General features: G+C 43.3%; 1 protein-coding gene across 1 annotated transcript; it reads right to left on the reverse strand.

Moving 5' to 3' along the window:
* Positions 1-14,954: 14,954 nt before the first annotated feature.
* Positions 14,955-19,442, reverse strand: LOC136944079 (interferon-induced protein 44-like). Its single transcript, XM_067237656.1, has 7 exons — positions 19,393-19,442; positions 18,274-18,307; positions 17,945-18,143; positions 17,453-17,599; positions 15,645-15,816; positions 15,461-15,561; positions 14,955-15,344 (listed from the first exon to the last, which is right to left on the reverse strand). Exons 1-7 carry the CDS (start codon positions 19,439-19,441, stop codon positions 15,159-15,161), a joined length of 888 nt encoding a protein of 295 aa, XP_067093757.1. The 5' UTR covers position 19,442; the 3' UTR covers positions 14,955-15,158.
* Positions 19,443-27,121: the final 7,679 nt, after the last annotated feature.

Raw genomic sequence — 27,121 nt, forward strand, 5'->3', positions numbered from 1 at the left:
GGTAAGTATAGGATGGACTTAATGGTGTAAACATTTGGACTTCAAACAGATGCTCACTCACCGTCACAGAACTGTATTTCTTCACTGCAACCTGTGATACACAGGTGGAGGGTGTGGCTCAAGAGGAAATATGTGGGTTTGGAGTGCCTGGTGGCGCCTGTACTTCTGCTGTACAGCACGTACAGCTGAAGCCCTAACGCAGCGGACATACATTTCCCATACATTTCCTCTAACTACCTGTCTGGCCGTTGTACAGTACACTTCAGACTCGAGTTTAAAGTCTATCATTTTAGATAACCACTAGATGTCTCTGTGAGCTCCACTTTCAACATGCTTGAACTTCAGCACTTTTCCAGGCACAATCCGAAAGAAAGCCAATATCATATCCTGGGTTTCCAAATCTGTGTACAATTTTTGCAGGATTATATTATAACTACTTCCGGATTGGCGCTGTCTAGGTTGGCTGCCTGTTGCACCAGCTCCTGCTGAAGCTTGCAGGTCCATGCTGATCATGTTCTACCAGTCAGTTGTGGCAGGTGTTATCTTCTATGGTGCTGCTACCCCAGCAGACAACCTCAGAGTGGCAGATTGCAACGGACTGAACAACTTTAAATACACCTCGTGTATTTCCTTTGATATTTTACGCACAAAGGAGTTGCCCATAATATTTACAATCTCGTCCTGCACTTCTGGGCTTGTGTAATGGTTGCAGGGCTTACTGAGCCAACGCTTCAGCACCTCATCATACATCACCTCATCAGGGACATGTTCACAACTGCTACCAATAGTCTGGATGAGCTCACAGAGGCTGTGACATCATACATCATACATTTTATTTTATTGTATATTTTATTTAATTCTAATTCCACTTAGTACTGCTAGTTTATGTACCCTTAGTATAGATAGTCCACATATTTAAATTTTAGGTCCCTATATGTTTATTGTATGCACCTTCCTGCCAAAGCAAATTCCTTGTCTGTGCAAACTTTCATGGTGAATAAATCCCATTCTGATTCTGATTCTCATCATCCTCTGCTCTAAGCTTTAGTAGCTGAACCACGTTTCCCCCATCACTCTCATGTCCACGTAATGCTAGACCCTGACGAGCAAGGAAACTGACTGATTTAATGATTTTCAGAAAGCATGATCTGGCCTCTCTTTGCTGCTGCATCTTAACTGATGATAACTGCATTTCAATGTTTCTGTGAAGGTGTGTGTGTGTTGTGATAGAAACTTTGTGTGTGTGACTGTTTTCATGTGCTCGAAACTTCTCAATGGCTTTTTTCCCGTTTTTAAAACCAGAAACCACAAAGGCTACATCAGTGCATTTAGCAAGAGGGCTTACCTCTATTTTGAATGCTTCTTTACAATAGAAACAAAACACCGTCCCTGCATTTGGCACATAATGAACCCAAGGAAAGTCCCTAAACCATTTTTCCTGAAAGGTAAGAGTCTTGTTCAGCAGATGCTGGGGGGGAATGACTCTTGGGTCAGGCTGATTTGGCTTGTGGTACACATCCTCTCCGTCATCTCTCTCAGACTGGCTCCTCTCACCCTCGTCTCTCTCAGACTGGCTCCTCTCACCCTCGTCTCTCTCAGACTGGCTCCTCTCACCCTCGTCTCTCTCAGACTGGCTCCTCTCACCCTCGTCTCTCTCAGACTGGCTCCTCTCACCCTCGTCTCTCTCAGACTGGCTCCTCTCACCCTCGTCTCTCTCAGACTGGCTCCTCTCACCCTCGTCTCTCTCAGACTGGCTCCTCTCACCCTCGTCTCTCTCAGACTGGCTCCTCTCACCCTCGTCTCTCTCAGACTGGCTCCTCTCACCCTCGTCTCTTTCAACATCCCCCTCTCTTGCATCTCCAACAGAATGAGTCACTCTCACTGTGCTCTCAATATTTCCCTCTCCCCTATCTAATGTCTCTTGTTCCTAGAAATGAAAATGGATGGAATGGAATGAATTAAATTGGCTATTCATTTCATTATTAATTTTCATAATTTTACAGTAAACTTAAGGCATGCTAGATTATTCCTTATAGTGCAATAGTTGTTAGACATATACTGAGGGACTGGACATTAAAAGATTTTGAAAACTAAACTTCCCAATAAGCAATGGGACATCTTCCTTAACTGCCTGTCACCTTTCAGCACTAACCTCAGCAACAGAGCTGTCTCCACTGCCCCTACATGCTGCCTCTGCCTCACTCTCAATCTCAACCACCTATATGACACATGTATGCATTAAGCATTCTTTCATATTGATAATTGAAATAAGCTCAATGTAGATTGTTCATTTGAAGATTTCTGTGATGCTTTCAGAAAATACATGGTTTAGGTGGTTTCTATTGCTATGGGTATTCCCCCTACTGATAAAGTGGAACGGATTTGATTGTGAAGCAATGGAAAGAACTCTGGATTAGTAGACCTGTCGTCATGCACTAATATTTTGATAGCAAAGAGGGAGGGTCCAAATAACTTTTTTTTTTAAGTGGGGGGACGTGACCCCCCTGGTTATATTGTGGCGACGCCCATGGCTACACACTTCACTATTTTCTATTTCACTGTATTTTTCATCAGTCAGGACAGTAGGCTGCTTACGTCCAGTCAACCTCCCTCCAAGCTTTGTCATAAACTGTAGACATAAAAAAGCGTGTTTATTTTACAAGTACAATTAACTGTGGATTTTGTGAAATTAATTTGGATCAGGGCATTTTAAGAAGTTTAAAATGGGGTGGACAGGACCGACCTGGAGCCCTTCATGGGTAGCCTACAACAACTTGGGGAATTAAAAAGTAACAAACCTGGTGATGGTGCTGGTGCTGGTATTGATGAGCCACCTCCCATGATGACTGTTTTGCAGGACTGGTCAATACAACAACTTCAATGTACAACATGTCTTCAATTAATTTATTTAGAAGACACTCGTATCAAAAGCAACATATCCTAAGTCATTATTTATGAATTATAAAAACATTTCACACTGCACTTTCTCATTATGCTTATTAAATACGATTGTATTTATCTAAAAACCTGACACTTTACGTGGTATTGCATTATATAAAACTATGTCTAACCAATAAAGAATACAACCAGAATATTCTAAATGCTAGAACATATGATGTAACAGTGTTGGCAGTCTGTCTTATGTGCAATTCAGTTTACAGTATCTAGAAAGAGATAAGAGACTCCAATAAATGCAGAAGCAGAAAATTCTTACCCTCTTTTTTGACATAGGAAGACTAAAGCCAGGGTGTGACTGGACATGATATATATGTAGGTGAAAAGTTACTTTCAGTTTCCAGTTGGTTATACAACGTGTCAGTACTTTGTGTTGTCCACTTAGGGGCTGCCGTTTTGCTGTATCTATGCTGGCAGAAGCTGGCGGCCATTTCCTTGAAATGAGACTGATGTTTTGAATGTTTCCCAGAAGACATTTTTCTTTCACTTTCTGTTACAAAATGATGAGTTTGTGCAGTTATAACAGTAGGACTGTGTTCCAACTTAGCCATCAAGGTTCTTTAATATTAGGTGTTTCAAAAGGCACATTTTATATTTGTTCAATTATATAGAACAGATATTCTGTTGTTCAATTGTTCCATACTGGAGTTACTCTGGGTTGACATATCACCATTAACTAATAAAGGCAACTAGCCTGTAAAAAGAAATCACTTTAATTTGTTACATTTGAGCTGTGTACAATTGTGGAAGGGTGTGCCTGAGCACAATAACCAGTTCGAAAAGTTGCGGGTCAGTCAACTAAATGACACACAGAGATGTGATTTCCCAAAAATACATATCATTTATTATATAGTAAGTAGAAAAGGCAACACTATTAAAAGATGCACTGTTATCAATTAAAAGAGCCGGGGCTAAACATCCATGGTCTGAGTTAGTTTCCGCGCCAAAAGAAAATACATGCAAACACGTTAATTGGAGAGTCCAACCCAAAAAATCACACCATAAGAAAAAAACTGAAATTTCACACAAAGAAAAACAAAAATAATAAAATTTGGGTGCAACTACACAGCAAATGTTAATGGCGGAGAAACTCCGTAAGACCAAAGAGGTCCTCCCGATGTAGACAGGGATTAACCGTCAAAGTTAGTCAGTGCATCACATCAATAAAAACAAAAACAAACACGTAACACAAATCAAATACACGCTACTCAGGACAGCCCCGGTATTGGTCACCAGCTCGTCCAGCCAGACTAGTTAGAACTAGCCTCGTCCCCCCACGATAATAGGCCAGTAGTAGCAAAATCGACGGAGCAGGGAACAATACGCAGCAAAGCAGCAGCCAAGGTTTCCGCAGAGCAGTCCACACTCCTTCACCCGGTCCCAGATAGGTTTGGAAATGGATGGAGATCCAAGTCAAGTCTCTGACGACTTCGTATGCCAAAATCTTTGATCAACAGCCCAACACGTTTTACCAGGCCCGTAACGGAAACACATGAGGCCCCCCGCAGAATAAGCCTGAGAACACCCCCCCCCACACACACACACACACCACATATGTAACGGATAATGTAATACAAATACCGACGGGACGAACAGGACCCCGACGCGATCAACTGAACTTTTTGGAACATTCTGAAGAGCCGTGTAATAAATGCAAGATATCAAAACTCAAGCTTGTCTTGTGAGGAAAATGTATTCAATAAGAAAGAAACGCTCAAACGGTTTGCAGGTGAATAGCCTACACATGTGCGCGTCTTTTAGCAAATCTGTGTGCAAAGTCTTTTACCACACTCTTTACATCTAAACTGCGCGCACATTCATTTTCTATGCTAAGGATGGCCAGACCTGACAGCCTCTCTTGTGACATGGAGCTTCTTAGATGTTTTGATCAGTTTCAGCTTGGAAAATGACCTTTCAGTGCTTGCGACAGTCACGGGTATTGTCAGAAATTATTTGATGGCCGTGGCTACATCAGGCACACTTGATAGTATGGAGTTGTGTTTTATTATTAGCGTGTTCGCTAAATCATAAATAGAGCCATTTTTTGTCGTGTGAATCTTGTAGAAAGCAATGACTGTACGTTTTACACGATCATAATATGTATATAACTGAACTTTGATTATGTTTTTTGTATTGTAATGTTCTCCTCAATGTTGCGTATGAGATTAAGGAGGCAGGGAATGGTTTCTGACTTCCTTGTGTTTATTAAATGCAGAACCGATGAATCTTGATCACTGTTGGCCGTGACCACGCCATGCTTCTCGATAGTTCGCTCACACGCCACCAACAGAATCCCGCTCTCCAAACTCCCCCAAAACTTCCCAGTTGTCTCGATTGTCTTGAGACAACCCCCCCCCCCCCCAATAGGTCTTAACACAGAACCACATCAATTTGCTGATAACATGCATAACACAATCGATTGACAATAACAGGAACAGGGACTACACAAAGTCTCTGAGATGGTCCGGCCGACGTCTCTGTCTCCGCGGCAGTGGATGAGTGGGGGACGCCAGCGCCTCTGCCTGGTGGGGGGGGCCACGCCCCTGTGCAGTGAAAGGTGTGTGTGATGGGAAGGGGAGGGGAGGAGGGGTGTGAACAGGGGGGTCTGTCACTGTCTCTGGAGAAGTATGTGCAGGGGGAATGGGGCTTTGACCAGGCTCACGTGTGTGTCTGCGTGTAGTGCCGTCGCCCCTCCGCACAGGCGTTTGGGAAGGGAGTCTCCTCTGTACGGGGCCAATCTGTCCCTGTGGAGTGCAACCGGCTTTCTTTTTCCTGGCAGCTACACTCTGTACACTACTTTACCCAGCCGCTCCACCACCTGACAAGACCCCACCCACTGACAGTCCAACTTGGGGCACCGCCCCTTCTTCCTACGTGGGCTGTGCACCCAAACCAGCTCTCCGGCTTGGAAGTGTCTCCCTTTTGACCTTGTGTCATAGTTTCTTTTCTGTCTCATGCTCGCTTTCTCCAGCTGGTCTCGGGCAAAGATGTGGGCGGACTCCATCCGATCCTGGAGTCTTCTGGCGTACTCTCTCCCTGGAGGAACAGCAGGGGTGTCAGGGGGTTTGCCAAAGGCCATCTCCACTGGTGTCCTTAACTCCCTCCCCAACATGAGGAGGGCAGGCGTGCACGAGGTGGACTCCTGAACAGCAGACCTGTAGGCCATGAGGACGAGGGGCAGGTGCGTGTCCCAGTCACGTTGATGCTCCGCGGTGAGGATTGCCAGCTGCTTTGCCAGGGTCCTGTTGAACCTCTCGACGAGGCCGTCGCTCTGGGGGTGCAGCGCTGTGGTCCGGGTCTTATGCATGCCCATACGCTCACACATGGTGGCAAAGACCCGTGATTCGAAATTCCTCCCTTGGTCACTGTGGATGGTTTCTGCCGCCCCAAACCATGCCCTCTACCAGAGCGTCAACCACTGTCTCTGCTTCCTGATTTGGGATTGCGTACACCTCAGGCCATTTTGTAAAATAGTCCATTGCAACCAAGACGTACCAGTTGCCTGTGTCCGTGTGGGAAAATGGGCCCATGACATCTACAGCAACTCTTTCCATGGGAGCTCCCACCGCCTGTTGCTGTAGTTGTGCGCGGGACTGGTCCGGGGGGCCCTTATAGGCCGCACAGAGGTCGCAGCGGCGGCAAAAGTCTTCAACGTCCCGTCTGGCCCTCCCCCAGTAAAATCCCTGACGAAGCCGGCGGAGTGTTTTGGCTACTCCAAAGTGCCCCGCCCCAGTGGTCCCGTGGGATGTTCTCAGCACAGCGTCTCTCAGTGAACTGGGGACTATCACCTGCCACCTTTCCTCTCCCGTGGCAGGCTCCTTCCAGGCTCTCTGCAGTATCCCATCCCTCACTCTCAGCGCATCAAACACTGCCCACAGTCCTTTTGTTGCAGTGGAGCTCCCTGTCACCTCTTCCCAGAGTGGTCTTTGTCCTGCTTCAACCCACTGCTGCACCGGTTGTATGTCCCTGTCCTGCACCTGTTGTGTCTGCCACTCAGCCACGTCAACCATCCTAATTTCCCGGCAGACTGGTCCAGCTCCCTCGTGCATGGGGCACGTCTCCTCCTCGATACGGAGCTCTCTCTCACGTGCTTCTCTCCGCTCACAGTGACGGCACCCACCCAGAGCACAGGGGCGGCGGGACATGGCATCTGGGTTGGTGTGGCTGGCTCCGGCCCTGTGTACCACTGTGAAAACATAGGACTGCAGCATTTCAATCCAGCGTGCAACTTGGCCCTCTGGTTCTCTGAAGGACATCAGCCACTGAAGCGCTGAATGATCCGTCCTGACAGTGAAGGGATGGCCACACAAGTAGTACTTGAAATGCTTTATCGCCGCCACCATGGCAAGGAGCTCTCGCCGCATGACGCAGTAGCGGCGCTCAGCCTTGTTGAAGGTTTTGCTGAAATACGCCACCACTCTCTCTCCTTTTGGCCCCGCCTGAGCTAGCACCGCGCCCATGCCCACGTCGCTGGCGTCTGTGTCCAGAATAAACGGCAACAAGGGGTCAGGGGGGGCGAGGATGGGGGCCTCTGTCAGCGCCTTCTGGGGGGAGTTGAAGGCTTGCTGGCACTGTGATGTCCAGATGAAGCCCCTCCCCTTCTGCAGCAGGTGGTACAGGGGGGCGGCTGTGCAGGAGAAACCTTGCACAAACTTCCTATAATATGAGGCCAGGCCAAGGAAGCTCTTCAGTTGCTGTTGGTTAGCGGGTATGGGCCAGTCTCTCACGGCATGCACTTTCTCCTCCAGTGTGCTGATACCTTCTCCTCCCAGTCTGTGACCCAAAAACTCCACCTCCTTCCTCATGAAGCAGCACTTTTGTGGGTGTAATTTCAGGCCCGCCGCAGACACTCTCTGCAGCACCAGCCTCAACGACTCCAAGGCTGTTTGAAAGGAGCTCCCATGGGCCAGGATGTCATCCAAATACACCAGACATCTCTGACGGGGGATGCCAGCCAGCACCTGGTCCATGAGTCTTTCAAAGGTGGCTGGGGCGTTGCACAATCCAAAACTCAGGACGCGGAACTGCCACAACCCCCTGTCCATACAGAAGGCAGTCTTTGGTCTCGCTTCAGGGCTGAGTGGCACCTGCCAGTATCCGCTGCGCAGGTCGAGTGAAGAGAACCAGGAGGAGCCAGACACCAAGTCTAGTGACTCATCGATCCTGGGTAATGGGTACGCGTCCTTTTTGGTCACACTGTTCAGCGGTCTGTAGTCCACGCAGAATCAAATTTTGGAGGCCCTCTTTTTTGAAACCATCACCACTCCCGAGGCCCATGGGCTGTCTGATGGTTCGATAATGCCATCTCTTTGCATCTCCTCCACCGCTCTGTCTGCAGCCTCACGGTGAGCCATGGGGAGGTGCCGGGGACGCGTCCTGATGGGCTGCGCATCCCCGGTGTCTATTTCGTGTTGCACCAGGTGTGTCAGGCCCACTTCATCGTCTGATAGTGCAAAAATGTCTGTGAAGTTAGATAGCACCTCCCACAGCTCCTCCTGCTGCCATTGCTCCAATTGGTCACAATTCTGTTTCCATATCTCTCTCACCGCTGTCAACCTATCTGTCCCCTCCACCGTAGATGACTGGGCTGGGGGAGATGAACTGGAGTGTGCAGAGATGGGCTGACCGTTGTTGGGGGCAGGGGGCACCAGTGGCAGGGGACTGTGGATTGGGGCGTTGCTCTCTTCTGGGGTTTCCGTGTCATGGCCGTATGTCTCCACGGCTGTCCCGACCAGGGGGTGTGGCTTTGAGGACTGTGTGGGCGGTGTCATTCTGACAGCGGGGCCCCCGGGGAAGGTCAATGTGTTCTCCCCTAGGTCCAGCAGGCAGCGCGCAGACCTCAAAAAGTCCAGCCCCAGGATACAGGGGTCCTGCACCTGTGCTACCCACACTGTAAAGTCCGTTGTCTGCCCTCCCACATTCAACATCACCCTCCCCCTACCGAGCATAGGGGCCAGCTCACCAGTCACCGTCCTCAGCTGCACTGTAGTCTGCTCCAACTGTGTCCCCTCTGGAACCACATCTGGCCGCATCAGTGTCGCTGTGGAGCCCGTGTCCACAAGGGCGGTACATAAGGCCCCACATATGGTGACGGGAACGTGGCAAAAGTTCCCAGCATGAGTCCAACCTACCACCATCGTGGATTCTGTGTTGTTGTCTGCTTCAGGGGGGAGTGGAGCCCCTCTCCCCCGCCCGTGCTGTTTGGATCCCCCTTCCCTCGATGATGCAGCATGGGACATAATGCCAGGGGTCCATATCATCCCATCTATACGGGCCCCTGTCCATTTCCCTGGTCGTTGGAGTGCTTGGGGCACTGTCTGAGGAGATGGCCAGGTTCTCCACATCCCCAGCAGACTAGGGGCCGTTGACGAGGGCGCGTGGCACTTTGTGGCGAATGCATGGACACGGCCCGGATCAGTTCAGTAATTTCAGCCACCCATGCAGGCTTTACTTGGGCTGTGTTAGTGCATGCAGCAGCTCTCACTGTAGGACCACCCTCACCAGGGCCACTTTCCATGGCCCCGCCCTCCACAATCTCCCTTTCCAGAGCCGACTCCAAAGCCTCCTGTATGGAACGGGGGTGGGCGAGCTGGGTTTGAACGCGCAGCCCCCTGGGGGTTATGGCCTGGATAAACTGGTCCCTGGCAAGCTCCGTCTGTACTGCAGGGGGAATGTGGGCATAAGCCCTCAGGGCTAGAGATTCGATGTCATTAGCTAAGACACAGAGGGGCTCCCCAGGCCACCTGCGTCTGTTGGACAGTTCTGAGCGCAGGAGACCGGGTTGTTCACAGTGGCCAAACCGTCTCTGCAGGGCTCAAACAAGAGCTGTATAATCATTTCTTTCTTCTGGGCTGAGTAGTAACAGGCACGCTAGTGCATCATCTGTAAGGCATAAGGCCAACTGTAGTGCTTTATCACTCTTTGACCAGCCCGCAGCTAGCGATAGCAGTTCAAATTGGGCGTGAAATGCCTGCCAGTCTGCCTTACCGGAGTACTTTGGTGTTTTACACGGGGCCCGGTAAGCATGGGCACCGCCATTTTGCCACACAGGCTGTGCATTCTCTCTGCTGTAATCTTGAGGTCGGGCCGACATTCCAGTGAGGTAGCCGTCCTCACGTCCTCCGCTCTGTCGGGGGTCAGCGGGGCCCATACCCGCGTCGTTGGCCATGCTCCTTGCCGCCAGCTTCAACCGGGCTTTGAACTCCGCAGTGCGCTCAAACTCCGCCGCCAGACCCTCCGCACGGGCATAACTGTAGCTCATCTCCTCCTCCTTAACTTTCGGCCGGGCTCCTCCCCCGTGCGGCATGTCTACTGGCAGTACAACAACGGCTATGCTCGGCGGTTCTGCTAGCCGACTAGGCTAACCCGAAGAAGAAACCAGTCCGTCACTTTAAACTTCTGACACCAGTGTAATGTTCTCCTCAATGTTGCGTATGAGATGAAGGAGGCAGGGAATGGTTTCTGACTTCCTTGTGTTTATTAAATGCAGAACCGATGAATCTTGATCACTGTTGGCCGTGACCACGCCGTGCTTCTCGATAGTTCGCTCACACGCCACCAACAGAACCCCGCTCTCCAAACTCCCCCAAAACTTCCCTGTTGTCTCGATTGTCTCTCGCGAGACAACCCCCCCCCCCCCCCCCCCCAATAGGTTTTAACACAGAACCACATCAATTTGCTGATAACATGCATAACACAACCGATTGACAATAACAGGAACGCAATAACTCAGCTCGTTACAATATGTATAATAGTCAAACGCAATCGCTGCAACTGCACGATACTACTGTCGCATAGCGTTACGTTATCATGTTAGCTAATAATGTCAGTTATATAATATATTTTATAATTAAGCACTTTTTCTACTTTCTCTTTTTTTGTAGTTTCACTCCATTTCAATGTTGTCAGCTTGATAGGAAGTCAATAAAGGAGCAAGGCTAATTTTCCTGGCTCTTGGAAAGGAGGCTCTGTTAACGCTAGGAAGCACACCACAGACAGAGCAGTACAGCTGTCAAAGTATAGGCTAACGTTAGCTACGTGGTACAGTAATGTTAGCTATAGCAAACAGTAAAATACCTGTCTCTTCTGGCAGATGAGTGCATCCTTCACCGGCTGGTCGAAAAAGAAATTTGTAATTTTGGGAAGTTTGGCATTTAATTCAGAAATGTTCTGTTTTGAATGCCGATTTTGGGCACCGCTTTTAATTGTGCGTTTCATTTTTCCTACGCTACGCTACAGTTAGCTACCTATTTGCAGCGGGCTCGCCGGTCTGTGTGACCATCTGACCTACTTCGTCATGTCACTTACCTAGCTAACAAAGAAAGCACAATTAAATATACTTTCCTTTATTTGTAAATCAACTCTGGAAACACAGACAAGACAATAAGACATCCCATGTAATTCAAATTGGATTAAAAAAAAGACCCCCCATCCCTGCGAGGCCCCCCCGTGGTGCGGGGGCTGCGGGGGTAATCTTTACGGGCCTGCGTTTTACACTGCGTTGTAGAATGGTCATGCTTCACACCTGGCTGTTTAAATGGGCTTGGCTGATATTAGCGGAGCTACCAATTACGGCTAGAATGATATGGGTGGAGCTAGTAATTGGGTGTGCTCAAGCCTTCGGCGAGAGCACAACCTTTGTTCTCTCACATATATATTATTATTATTATTATTATTTTTATTCTTTTTGCCCCCCTAAAACGTAGTCAATATTTGGCCTACATAGACAACGTAGGTGTCAAACGTTTCGTCTTGGTAGCGATTGAGTTGCTTCTATTGGAATTTACGTTCCGTTGCATGGTTTGGGCTGAAGTTAAGTTTTTGTGGCGAAAAGTGAAGCTAACGGTGGCTAATTTGCTAGCCACAGTCACTGACGTTACTAACGTCACTACGTCACTAACGTCACGAAAACACGCGTGACTACCTTTGGCAGAACATTCGTTTTGCATCTGTTAACCTGGGGGATAGCTAGGCTAACTATAGCTTTACTGCAAGGCAGCTGCAGAAACGCCACAAGCAAAGAGGCCAGGGTGATAACTATTTACTCATTTTACTTTGTGATATGACACACAATTGTCATGTGTAATGTACAGTATAAGCTGATATTATTAAGGAAGTACATCTACTTTCGGAAATAGTAGTCTACTATTTCACTGAAGTATTAGCATCATGACATTAGCCTGTGTTGCCCGGGCAACACATACTACAGTGGTCTATGATGCATCTGTTTTCAATCGTTAAAATAAACATTCCTCACAAATACATTTTCCTTGTAGGATTTATTATGACATTACATTACAAGTAAACGATTTGTGGGTGAAATTATCATTACCTGTGGTTTCAAACCAGTGTAGCACACTGCAACGCTGTAGCCTACGCGAGACACTACAAAAACATCTACACAGCTGTAGGAAGTCAAACGGCGACAGAACATGTTCGGCACTCCCCTTATATAGCATTTTGCGTTGTTACTGACAATGATCGCTACCAGTGAGCTTTTTATGAAAGCGATTTTCCACTAAATAAATGTCAAGCTTATTTACGTTTTTGGGGGCATATTTTCAGTTAGCAGATGGTACTGTTTGAATCGCGATTCCATCTTCTACTGCCGGTAACGTCGTACAATAATGTTCAAAGGGGGTTCTTTATTCATGAATGAATGCAATATGAGTAGGCTAAATTCCTTAAAATATCAACAAAAAAAAAGGACGTTTAAGTCATAGAGATTAGGTCAATTTTTACACCGGTCTGCCAAATTTATTCGTTTTGATTCAAAGATGAGGCTGCATCTTGCAGGTGAAATTAGAAGACATCTATTTCATTCTACACTTCACTCGTATTTTCAATTGTAAATGAGCAGCAAAAAAAATATGCTTTTAAATCTATGTAATCTTTATAAATAATAAGTATGCATTTTGATATAAAATACACAGAAATATCAGTTGTAAAAATGTCATTCAAAAACGGACCCCTGTGCAACCGACGCAAGCAAGCACACCCTACAATTTCCCCAGAAATTGTATCCTCTCTAGTTAAAATAGCTCCCTCTATCACACTATGTTATTGTACGTATTTTCAGATAAGTAGCTAGAGTAGCCTATGTTGGGGAACTTGCTGGATTGTATGTGTAACGTGAAAATATATAAAGTTATCTGATGGTGGGTGAGAATCTTACTCTGAACATCTCAATCGGTCTCTCCCATACATTTGCTGTCTACCTCTAACTGTCTCGGCTTAAAAAAGTGAAAGTATCTTATTCAGATCTACAGTCTTCGTACTGTGAGGATTGCATTCATGCATTTGAACCAGATCTGACAGGATGTCGATTTTAGTGAAAGCCACACATTGCATGAAATAGTGTTACGAGTAAAGCAAGTTGTCATCTGTTTAATGACTGTGTACCTCATGACCTTCTAGAATAAAGACTTTGATGGAGAATGGATTATGTAATTTGTGCCCACCCCCCTTTGACTATTGAATTAGCAATGCAAGCATTCATTTATATTTTGAATGGGTGTAATGCGTGTATGCAGTGGCGATTTTAGACCCTTTTTAGGGGTTCTCAAGCACCCCTAAATTTCATCTCAGCACCCCCGAAAATAATAATAATAATAAAAAATAAAAAAATAATATTATTGTTAATTATCATTTGATGCTGGTAGTTCATGAAGAAAGGGACATCCTTAGTTTTTTCATTCATTCTATTTTGCATAATAATACATAAATGTATTCATTGTTATCCAGCGAAATTACGGATTTATTGCTTCCCAACTTTACAACTTGCTCTGGAACCAATCGTCACTCCTAATGCCTAAACCTCACAGCCAATCAGAGGCAGAGTGGGGAGATGTTTACAGACCCATCTTACATCATCTAGTAGAAACAATTTTAATACAATATTAAAAATTATGTCTATTGGATGTGTGTTAGCTTTACAGCTTTTGACTTTTGCTTTTTAAAGTAGTTCAACACAGGTAATCATGTTTGTTTAACTGTTTATGGTTAAAAGAACATGACATTGTTTACAAGGGCACAGATTCTACATAGATCTAGCCTCTTAATTTTGCTCTCAAAGTGCACCAGATTCATGCGTTTAACTTTAGAATTTCATAGATTTTCGCTCTATCCTTCTCACCTTTTTTACCCCTGACCTGTTTGCATGCCTGTTATTAGCAAGGGGTTCAGCACTTTTGCAAGGCACTGTATTCATGTCACATTCTCATAGGGGGCTGAGCACCCCTAAAGGTCTGATCCTAGAATCGCCCCTGCAGGTATGTAATGTGTTTCAAGCAACAATAAAAACAAAAACAGTATTTTACACAGACAGCACGATCTAAATGTGTTTTATAATTGTATTTCTAATATTTATGATAAAGTATCCCAAATTTGTTAAAAGTATTTGGATTTCCAAAGCAGTTATCTGTGAGATGTACTCAAATTCAGTTGTTGTGCACTTGCAGATGTCAAGAGTCCCCTGTGTATCTGTGGTAACACTTAGACCCCCCATAACCCACTATCATTATCATCACCTTACCCATCACTTATCAAAACAAAATGTAGTCTGTTTTAGACATGTTTAAGAGTTGGGCATGTAAGACAAGGGAACACTATTATCATCCATCTTCTTCTTAATTTCAAGGTACAAAAGAGTATCAGTTTCAGTGAACACATAGGAAAAAGTTACCAGAATCAGTGTTTATTGTGTTTGTACAGGAAAGAAAAAAACATTTTAAAATCTGGTCAGGATTTTCATATTGGATGACAAAGAAATGGGTCAACAACTCAGTCACTCTATCCCACATACAAACTGTGCATTATGTGTGTATTTATACAGTGTGTGTGGATCCATGGGTGTTTGTAGTTTGTCATCAACTGACAACTGTGGGTCTTAGTTGGAAACTTAGGTACTGTCTACCGAAGCTTCAACAATTATTATCGAGAAAAGTATGCAATTAAATAACCCCATTGATATTGTTTTTATGTAAATCACGTGTATGTACATGAATGTAAAAACAGTAAACCTTTAATAATATTTTTACATTAAATGACTATGGTCAGACAAAATTAGATTTCACCTCAGTGGCAAGTCAAATTTAAGAAGTGCCAAAGGTGTACCAGGGTTAAAACTCTGTTATAACTTCTAACTTACTGAAACTTACAGAGGCTCCTACCACTTTCAGTGGACATATGTGTGCAGTAATGCCTCATGAGACGGTTTTTTTCTTCTGCTGAAGGTGCCATATGTAGTCATTGGCAACCTCTACAATCTTAGTCATAGCCTCCAACACCAGGACATCAATGTCATTGTTCAGCTGTGTCTCTTCATGGTAGTTCTTCACTGGCAGGATGCAGGTCATTGGGACACCCAGCAAATTGCTGCAGGTCTCCATCTGGAAGGAAATGAACCGGAAAGGGCTTGTCAATGACCAAAGTGGTTATATACGTATTTATATTTAGTTTGAGTCCACACAGAGGAGAACTTCACAGTCATTTAAATTTGTTGTACCTTAGATTTGATCTCCTTGCTTCGGTAGATATTTTTCAGATCCCGTGCCACATCTGGACAAGCAGTGTCTACCATGGTCATGACAAGAATTTGAGGAATTCCTATAATTAGATGAGTGTTTAATGTTACACACAGCCGTGTTCTGTATCCAGAGAATCATAAACAGTTTCTGATGTTCACTTACCCAATATGCTGGCCTTGTCCCTGACAGTTCTCATCTTGGCTGTAGTCTCTTTTGACATCATAGAAATTTTATCTGCAGACACAACACTCACCAGACAGTGAACTTTGTCACTTAGTTTGGGATCCTTGACGTATTCTGGCTTTGAATTTGTCAAAAATACATTGGGGTTAAACTGTAACAACAAAATAAAAGAAAGAGGGTTAGGTATTAACAGGAAAGTATCTGAAAAAATATTTTTTCACAGAATGAAAAAGTTAATTAAAGTAAGAGCCATTTCCTTTTTGTGTAGGCCTAATGTGGGTGGCAGTATAGCAAGTTGTAGGCATATTGGTGGGGTCACACAGATGGGCATGATTTGGGAAGCATACTAGGTTTTGACAATGTCAATCATGTGATACCGTGAAAAGCTGTAAGCATTTGCCTATATTGATTATGATTAGTGGACAGCTTCGAAATGCCAAAGAAACAAATTGTTAAACAAGACATAATCTATGAATGCAGGAATTCTGTCTGTGTTTCTGTATCTGTCTATTGCGCAGTTATCTTGAGAACTGGGCATTGTATGAAGTGTTTTGCTTAGGACCCAGGTATGTGAAGTAGCCAAGGCCTATTGGGTGTGAAGTTGTTTGGATGAGTAGTTATATAAATACATTTACATAGGCCTATACATCTATCATTTGCTATATACAGCCGTGGCCAAAAGTATTTGGAGCAACATACATTTTGTGTTTGCAAAGCTTGTTGGGCCTTGGCATAAAATGACTGCTAACATAATTTCAGTCATATCATCAGCACAGTGGAAAGATTGAACAAGTTCTAGCCAGGTGAAATCACACATTCTGATAGGATTTTAAGAGCAGATTGACTGCTGTAAAAGAGGGGACGACTATTTGCATATATTGCAAATTTTCGCAACCAAAAGGCTTGCAAAATATTAAATGTGCCTTATTATTATTCCAGTATTCTATAGAAATATGTGAAAAAAAATCCTCAGATACTGAACCAGCAAACTTTGCAAAACACAACATTTGTCATTGCATAACTTATGGCCACAACTGTATGCGCTGTTGAGCTGCACTACACGTGAAGCAATGGATCTTACAAGCTGCAAAAGGGCAGTGCACTAGTAGATATTCATTGCCATTGGGTAACACTTGCGTGCACCGCCTTCACACTAATATAACAAAACCGCATGAAACTGCCCTGACATCATCTTTAACGCAACACAACGCTCTCGCTGGATCTTTTTGTCGGCAACCACAGGTTCTACACCTCCTCCATTGACAATGGCGTTGTGCAAATGGATATTCAATCAAGTAGTCCAGTGACTTAAGAGAACACTGGCGTCCGCTATAGACAGTGGTTGCTATTTTATGCCGCTATAATAGTAGCTAATCTGGCTATTTAAGAATGGCAGGTTTGTGCTGTAGGCCCATGTCCCATGCTCCCAATTCTCTTTGACAAATCAGTAGTCTTCAGTGTTCTCATGGCACCTTTTGTTATTGCTTCAGATCTCTTGCAACCCCAACGGAGTGGTTCCAAGAAAAGTACCAGATACTAGGTTCCAGGGTGGCACAATGGAAAACCAAAAACGTCGAGTTGAGCCGGAACCACGCAGTGGAAAAGCATCATAAGTGATGTAGCCGTGGATCTTACTAGCTGGCAATGAACACTGCACTATGTGGAACACGCGGCAAACTCGTTATCCCCTGATCAGTCAACATACAGTGAGTCCCATGGTCCCAAGTAGCCCATGAATTACAATGCTAATGTTAGTGCATGTTTTTATGCGTTCAGGTTTGGTGTACCTCATAGCCTTCTGGGATATGACCTTTGAGTGCACTGATGATGTCGTCAATGTGCACCCCTCTGGATTCCTGTTCCTCCAGACCCATGGTATCGTTGAACACAAAAGGTGAACGTCCTTCTCCCTCTTTAATATAATGTGTTTCATACTACAACAGCAAATCAACTCCTTTCAGATTATTTTTATTCATGGTTTAGATGCATCAGTTACTAAACTGTAATTGAGTTCATCATACAGTATTATATTAATATATATATATGGAGTCAGTTGGCTGAGCAGTGAGGGAATCGGGCTAGTAATCCGAAGGTTGCCAGTTCGATTCCCGGTCAGCCAACTGACGTTGTGTCCTTGGGCAAGGCACTTCACCCTACTTGCCTCTGGGGAATGTCCCTGTACTTACTGTAAGTCACTCTGGATAAGAGCGTCTGCTAAATGACTAAATGTAAATGTAAATATATATATATATATATATTTGTCATTCAAGATTACTTACTTTGCTGGTAAAGCTACTGTCGGAAAGAGACGCTACTAGCACACTCATGACCACACGTCCAGCAAAGACACTTTTGACTGAGTTGATAAAGCTGGACTTTCCTGCCCCAACAGGTCCATGCAGCAGGATTCTGATCATGCCAAATTCAGGATCATTCAGCGGGAATGTTCTGAGTTTCTCCACCATCTGGTCTCTATTACTGTAAGAAAAATGCATTATTTCACAAATCAATATGCTACGTAATATTTATTTCAGAATTTGACACAGTTTGTGCAAGTACAATACAGTTTCTTGCCCATGTATATATATGTATTTTTATCAGTACTCACGTCCAGACAGTTTCTCTCCAAGGTTTTTCAAGAACTGCGTTTAAAAAAAAACAGTCGAATTAGAATAAACGGGAAGTTTGCAAAACTGCAGGTTATCCTAAAACATGGAACTTGTATGTAGTTGAAAAAAACATCTTGCAGCATAATCTTGGCTAACAACCAGATTTAATGCAAATTCTGTTGAGTTTCTACCCAACTGAATTTGAACTGAGTGGCATGTGTCTTTTCAACACAAGGATCTTAAAATCTATGATAAGTGACAGACAGGGAGGAAGACGAGGGAGAAAGAGAATGTTGAATTAATAGAGTAGAGTGCATTTAAAGCGGTTTTATTTAGAGTAAAGAAATTAAATGTTATACTTAATAGTATACTATATAAGCGCAGCTAGTTCAGGCAGGGCAATTGGGCAGCGCGCGTCATCTGCTCATTACCACACCTGTGTTAGTCAGCACAAGCCCATTGGGCCACGTCCGATAAGACGGCATTAAAAGGCCGCGCGGATACGCACACACACGCACACACTCAACCCATTTGTTGTATGATCATGTTTCTGCCGTCCTCCGCCATCCCCTTCTCCCCCGTGCTGTCTGTATGTTCTATCCATCAGGGGGATTATATCTCTATTGCTCCCTGCCTCATATGTCATGTATGTATGTGTTGCATCAAGGAGGCAGAGTGCTTCCCTTAGATCATCCACTCTGCCAAAGTCAAATCTACATGTCCATGTCATGTAACAATAAATGCTCAAATCTAATACGTGATTGTTTTGACTGAAATACTATAGTAAAATTGAAAAAATATTTTAAAATACTTAAATATACAGTAAAGCTGTCCCAGCTGTCTTTGACAGTATAGGTGTCTCACTTTACCAATGTCACATGATCAAATGTGGTCAGCAGAGGTTCAAAGAATGTCATGCTTCCTGTGTTTGGTCTTTCAGGCTTTTTCCTTATGAATAGTTTAAGGGACACTTAAAGCTTTTCATTAAGGTAATATGTTTTATTATATGGCAATGCATTCTTGGCAAATAAGTGACGTACAAAGCTATTTTTCTGAAAGTGTCCCACTTAACCTGTATTCTCTCTATATGGTAAATAACGACTGTAATCGTCTCTTACCTGCAGATGGCACTGAAGGAAACCAATAATTTCTCAAAGCAGATGCCATGTCTACCTATTCATGGGTACAACAATTTGAGAAATTAAAAAGCATCGAATGTTGTGGTGGTGGTGTTGACTCGTTACCTCCCATGTTGACTGTTTTGCAGGGGAGGTCAATACAACAACTTCAACATATGACATGTCTTTAAGGAATTTATTTATGTCAAAAGCAACATATTCAAAGAAACATATAATTTATGAATGATAAAAATGTTTCACCTGCACTGCACTTTCTAATATACAGGCATTCAACACAGTAGTCTCAGAATTTGCTATAGTCTACCAACCTAGATTTTTTATTTTGCACAGCATCACATAAAATCAATGTCTATTCGATTAAGAACACAAAACAACTTTTCTAAATGTTGGAACATCTAATGTAGCAGTTTTAGCAGTCTACCTAATGTACAAGTCCATGTATTATGGAGAAAGAGTTTACCGAAGAGATTCCAATAACAGCAGAAGCAGAAAAGACTTACCCTCTTGGATGTCTAAAAGATAAGCAGGGGTGTGACTGGACATGATATATATGCAGATACCCAACCCAGATACCAGTTACTTTCACTTTCCCGGTGTGCCACCGGTATGCCACAGGTGAGCATGCCAGTACGTCACGTTTTCTGAGGCAGGGGCGGACTTACATTTAGTCAAACTTGTAATTGTCTTGGGCCCCAAGCTAACAAGAACCCGATTTTCGTGTTGGACAGGGTACACACCTTTAAGTATGATCAGATTGCCATCTCGGTAGGCACTGCATAATTACCGTACGGACAATGAACAGCTTTGTTCTGTCAATTTCTAGAATGCCACTGTTGATTTACATTAGGGAAGGGGAAGATAGTGAAAGTGAAAGAGGTCAACTTGATATGTTTGAGATGTCCTCCGCAAAATGAGATGTCCTCCGCAAAATGTCTGAATGAGAGACAGGCGAGGAGGAGGGGGGAAACAAATAAGTAATGAAGATATACAAACAAGCAGAACACCTTCAATTAGATATGTTCTGGCATCTGTTGTACTATTACTTCTATCTATGACAGGAAAGTGAATGTGGCTTAATGGAGACATTCGATTGGTCAATTCGTCCCAAGCATCTGTATTAATTCAACCATAAAATACTTGAACGGCATACTCACTTGGGCAAACGGTAAGTGTGAACAATGTTTTTAGATAACAAATAATAACTTGTCCTTTGCAGTGTCAGCAGCATACCAAATTGTGATGGAGGATGTGAGGATGGATTCAACGATGGCTGTGTAGAAGTGCACCATCATTGTCTTTGGCAGGTTGAATTTCTTCAGCTGCCGCAGGAAGAACATCCTCTGCTGAGCTTTCTTGATCACCTCACTTTCAGTGATAGATGATCAGTGATTTTCTTATCTGTTCAGGATGAGGCTCTACAACTAGAACTGAGGCAGAGGACAAACATGGGAGTCAAGGAAGGTTGGGTGTAATACAGCTATCAGACATCCATCAATATTATTTATTATTACTGATGGACTTCTGACAGGTGTATGGTCACTGAAAATGTTGTTGTTGTCCCTGCAGTGTACTGTACCGTCTCTTTACTATGCCTGTTTCATGTTGTTTAATTGTAACTTGTTTAACTACATGCTCTTATGGTTCTTGCCTTTGGCACTTATTTGGTTTTTCACAATGTATGCTTCATGTTTTGGCTACCCGCAATGTTTGGGGCTATCTCGTTGTTATGGTCAGTGACTTTTGCACTTTTGTAAAGCGCTCTCTTGGAAGTCGCTTTGGATAAAAGCGTCTGCTAAATGAATACATGTCAATTTAAATGCTTCCAAGAATTGCCCCTTGGGGATTTTTTGTATTTTTATTGTATGTTTAAGTAAATATGTATAAAAGTTTGTTCAAAATTTTCTTTGTAAAACATATACATTCAATTGGTGTGTTTATTTATTGTGCATGATTATATTTTATGCCTATAAAAGTATTGACAAATTTTGTTGCACTCTTACCATAACTCTGTAAGTCATGAACAGGCAAACGACATGTCACGGTACGGCAGAGTAGAAAATCAATGTACACCAAAACCCTCGTGCTAACGAAACACTGCGTGAAATTAGACCTTCACCCAATGCAAAACATTGCAAAACAGTCAATTGTGCAGTAAAACATTTTGTTTGTGTTGCTGTCATTTTTAGGATATTAATATTTCATATATATTAAGAGGTCAATCAGACCCCCAACATGCTCCAAATCACCCAAAATTAGTTTGAGCTTTGTTTGTGCCGTTCACAGTTTTGCTTGTGCCGTTAATTATTTATTTATTTTATTAGACATTTAATTAGCCTATAGCCTAGGTGATGACCAGTACCACAAAACAAACGGAGCGCAAACGATTGAGACGATTTGAAACTTAAAATGCATCTTTTGGATTTAATTGGGTAAGCATTACAGGCTGCCTTACCTGAGACAGAGACTGTCAGATAGGGATCTTTGCAGAATCCTAACCTGTGATGTTGCAACTGACGGCTAAGGAATGAGGGAGAGATGTGTTGACATTTTATTGTGGTTTATTTTTTTCTCTATGGGACTATGACCATAAAGCTCAAATACAAAATGCATACATTTAAATCTGTTCAATCCATAGATTAATAATCAACTGAATGAGTCGATAATTGACAGTTGGACATTTTATGAAGTGTTTTGTCAGCACATACATTCAAATATGGGCCAGAGCATCTTTACAATAACTATACATCTGGAAGAAATGTATATGTCTGTAGGTAAGGAGATGTACTGTCAGTGTAGTCTAAAACAGCTATTACTCTGGACTGGATTTCTAATAAAATGCATTACATGTTGAAAACTGAGGAGGCAATATCATATCCTGTGTTTCCAAATCTGTGTACATTTGCAGGATTATATTATTACTACTTCCAGCGTGGCGCTGACTAGGTTGGCTTCCTGTTGCACCAGCTCCTGCTGAACCTGGCAGGTCCATGCTGAACATGTTCTACCAGTCAGTTGTGGCAGGTATTATCTTCTATGTTGTAGTGAGGTCAGCAAGACCACACAGAGCCAACATCTTGCCACACCTGGAAAGTGATTCAATCACATCAGACAAACCTAATCAGCCCTTGTGACACCCTCAGTATGCTGATTACCCACCAAACGCCAATGCAAAGGAACTATAGAATTGGGGGAGGACCTCTCCAATCTACCTAATCAGCCCTCCTGCTAGCTTGCAAGCTTCAAAGGGCCTGATTGAGACAACACGTCTCCAGCAACCATTTGCTATCCGTTTCGGCGGCGATTTGAACAAAGAACATACCTTGATCAGAACTTTTGAGGAAAGTTCTTGAGACTTCACCTTTACCACAAGAGTACAAGGTGGAGAATTATGAGAGGGATATTTGTTTCATGTTTGTTACTTTGTTTTAATATTGTGTTCACTGAAATCTTGATTCTAGTAACAACTCCTTCTTCCTGAAAGATAACCACGTCATTCTTGGTATCTACACAAAGCTATCATAATAAAACAATCATTCAACTATATTTTGTAACTGTACCAAGATGTCCAGAACAATATTTGAACAATCGAATGAACCAGCCAGAGATCAGATCACAACTTTGGTAGGTGTGAAGGAAGGAGGGGGGAGTTGAGAACCCAGCTTCCCCCAATCCACATCTGACCCCAGACGGGTCCTCCCTCGAACTCTGAACTGTATAAAGCCCTAAGATGACCATCAATCTCGGACTCAGAAGCGAAACCAACCATGGAATGAACGCCATCAGGATCGGCGTTCCAAAGGACGTCGCCAAGCTTCTCCTGAGATTCAACTTCATAGTGAACGCGTCACTATCTGGACGTTTCAACAGAAGAACCAAAAACGCAATTCTAAATGCGGCTTCACTGAGATCCCGCAGACTCAGTCACATGACCCAGCGCAGCCGCGCTTTGACTTCAGATTCTTAAAATGGACCTTTGGCGCAAACCGCCCTCAACCTCATTGATCAACCCCTGATCAAACATAACTACGGCTAATGCTCTTTCCTCCTCGACATGGCATTGGCGTGAGCTCTGTTTATGATTTGTAAGGATGTAATCATTGACTGTAGTACAATTTCTATCTTTCTTTAAGTTAGACCATTTCATTCTGTTCATTGAAACCAATCTCTCATATCAAACCCATAATCTAACTTGTTCATAAGATCTGTTTACCTTACTTGAATAAATTCATTGTAAAGATACTTTGACGTGCGTGTTCACTGATGTTACGATTGGCTCTACACTTAGAACGAATTCATTCCTAAAGATGAGACTGATTATTACATATTAAACATAGGATTCCCTAATGTCTTAAACCAATATTAGGGTGGTGCCCCGAGACTTTATGATACATTAAGTATTCTTAATGTATCATATATCTTTAAACAAGCAAACCACGCTACAATGTGACTGGCTGCTGGGGTAGCAGCATCAGAGTGGCAGATTGCAACGGACTGAACAACTTTATAGGGAGGGAAGGCTCTGTTTAAGGGGCCAGCCCTGACTGTGGCAGATAAGATAATGGTGGCCAAACAATTGACAGTTATGGACAACACCTCACACCCACTACACAACATTATAGCTGAGCATAGGAACCCTTTTCTGACCTGACTTTTAGTCAATGCAGACCCAGCCCAAGCCAAGGCCCTAAGCAACATTTTATTTTGTGGCCCACCACCACGTCAGGCTGCAAATAATATTGACATTATCATGGCTTAATCATTTGCACACCTACTCTAAATCTGGTGGGCTCAAAAGCATGACTTGAGGCAGAGTTCAGATTCTAAGTTTTTAACATGCATGTGTTCAGTACACAGAAAGGCAGTCAGAAGAACAAGCAATCCAACAGGAAGGAGGCATGGCAAGGTTCAGGTACAAAGCAGAGGTCAGTAATACGGTTAATCACAATGTCCTGATTAATAAGCTGTCAAATTTTAACTTTTGCCAAGAATCTCTTACCTTCTTGAAATCGTATCTTCAGGGAAGAACCCAGTGTGTCAGAGTGGGTAATGTTTCATCATCTACTCTGAGATCCAAAGTGGGAGTCCCCCAGGGTTCTGTTTTAGGACCTTTATTGTTCAGCTTGTACATTAATGATTTGCCTGGTGTCTGCAATGGATGTGATATTCAAATGTACGCTGATGACAGTGATTTATGTACATGCAAAAAACAAAGAACAAGCTGCACTAAAACTCACATCCACAATGACCATGGTATCTAAATGGCTTGCAGATTCCTGCTTTCATCTGAATGTTAAGAAGACTGTTTGTATGTTCTTCAAAAAAAAAGGCTTGCAAGGTGTCACTGGAACCAGATGTTTATGTTGCTGGTAAAAGGCTACAGGTAGTATCCGATTTTAAATATTTAGGAATCTTTATTGATTTCTAATCTCTCCTTTAAAAAACAGGTAAAACATGTGACAAATGTCTTAAAATTTAACCTCGTGAATTTTAGATATATAAGAAACGGTCTAACTATGCAGGCTGCAAAACTATATTTTAATGCAATGATTATCCCCCATCTGACCTACTGTTTAACCAGCTGGGCACACGCCAGCAGCACAACATTAAAATCTATACATATTCTCCATAAACAAGCTTTAAAAACACTTGATAAAAAAAACAAAAAGTCACCATCACTGCAATATCCTCATCAAACATAATATCTTGAGGTGAGAGAACCTTGTTAAATTCGCTGATGTGTGTTTGGTTTCTAAAATTTTAAATGGTATGGCTCCACCTTAGTGACAAGGCAGCTACGTGGTACATGCGCATTACATTTTTTTTCTCCAAAGATATGGGATATGAAAGAGTTCTATCACAATATATCGATTTCTTTATTAAATGTATAGAAAGGGTAATTCTGCAGAGTTTTTGTCTTTGTAAAGAAAAACAAAATTGTGTATGGCTCAGTGAGAAAGGGGTTACATTATTCAGATCTCTCCTGAACTAGTCCTTCAATTGACACATACCCTAACCGTCGGTTCACTGTTCTTTGTGAGAAACCCAAGATCTCCGCAATCTGTTTAGCAGAGAAGTTAAAGGACAACATCTGCAACTGCTCTTGGGCGATTTGGTAAACCGGCCTTCCTCCAGTCTGTCCTCGAATTCGAGGTACGATGAAACCAGGAGCAACTGCAGTTCAAGAGAAAAATGTTAGGCATCGTGTTTTGAATCTTGCTTCTTCAGATCATGTTTAAATATGACGAGTACATTACCAGGTTGTTGTTGCTGATCGTTGGCTTCCCGAATTAACTCGCTAATGAGCAAAAGCATTTCATCAACCACTTCAGATTGAAGCAGTCGACCTCTGCTCCAGCGAACGCTCGTCGCCATGATCTCTAACCTGTTATCATGACAACATATATTAGTGGTAGCTCTAGGCTAACTACAACAAAGCTTGTTAAACAACTCTTTGAGATTGCTGGCTTCAGTAACATAACCGCATTCAGTAACGCAATATTCAAAGCCTTATAAGGTCTAGTTTAGCGGCGTTAATTTGAGCTTGCTCATTATTAAAGAGTTAGCACTACAAGTGTGATGACGAGAAGTCAGGAGCCCAGGAGGACAGGAACAGCTATACAAAACTAGCCTGACGTTGTCATACTCATAATTCTAGTCAGAATATGAGTCTGAGAACTCTCCGTTGGGCTGTGACTATGGGGCGTGTTTCAAACGAACCTGGAAAACAAATGCCTCTTCGCTCAATTGGATAGATCTACAACCAATCAGAGCAACGTAGTATGTTAACTTTGACCGAATCCCGTAGGAAGGACGGCAAGAACATATTTTCCATCGACAAATGCCTTGATTGCGTTTCTCTGTTCCTCTTTCAAAATTAATGCGCTGTCGATGTCTTCTAAAACAGACTCAATGGCAGAATCATAACATCCCAGGGGGGTGTTCCATCAACGTCGCTAACGCAAGTCGCGCTAACACGAATAAGTCTCACTTGGGTAAACGTCAATTTAGACTTAAGCCTCAAGCCGTTCCACTAACGTTCCGTTCCACTAACAGGCAACGCTAATTCAAGCTAGACCTCAATAAGCTTAGACTGTGCAGCCCAGATCAGGCGATCGTCGAAAAGAGGAGTTATGTCGCAAAAAGTATAGCGTAAAGCAGAAGAGGTGTGTTGTTTCAGCAGCGTAAATTGATTTTTTGAGTTTTTTTGTTCCCAAAAAGGGCAATGTTGCTGCAATTAACATGGCAAGGGAGACAACTTGTCAAACCATTACGACCGTTAAAATGCCTAAATTGTAGACCGACCAAATCTACTTAACATATATATATATATATGCATTTAGGCCTACTGATAATTAGCGTAATAGCGCACTGTAGCCAAGCCTTGACGTTTGCTTCCTTGTGTGAGATTCCAGCAGACTACATAGTCTAGGCCTACCTACATAGACTGCAGTCTACTACCCTCCTTTCTACTATTATAGTCTACTCTCCTTTCTATTACTTTTTACAAAGGATGGTAGGCTGCTCTTATGTGTTCATTGCCATCCTTAAGAGTTGCTAAAGTGTTATTTCATATATATATATTTATGTCTTTTTTTTTTTAAGAATCACAATTACATTTATCTAGATAAACTATGCTGGGCCTGCTGAACCTATACTTCTTCCACAGATACCGGTCAAGGAACCATTACTTCTGTCTCTGAAGACCCTT

This window comes from Osmerus mordax, chromosome 6, assembly GCF_038355195.1.
Source record: "Osmerus mordax isolate fOsmMor3 chromosome 6, fOsmMor3.pri, whole genome shotgun sequence".
Classification (NCBI taxonomy): domain Eukaryota; kingdom Metazoa; phylum Chordata; class Actinopteri; order Osmeriformes; family Osmeridae; genus Osmerus; species Osmerus mordax.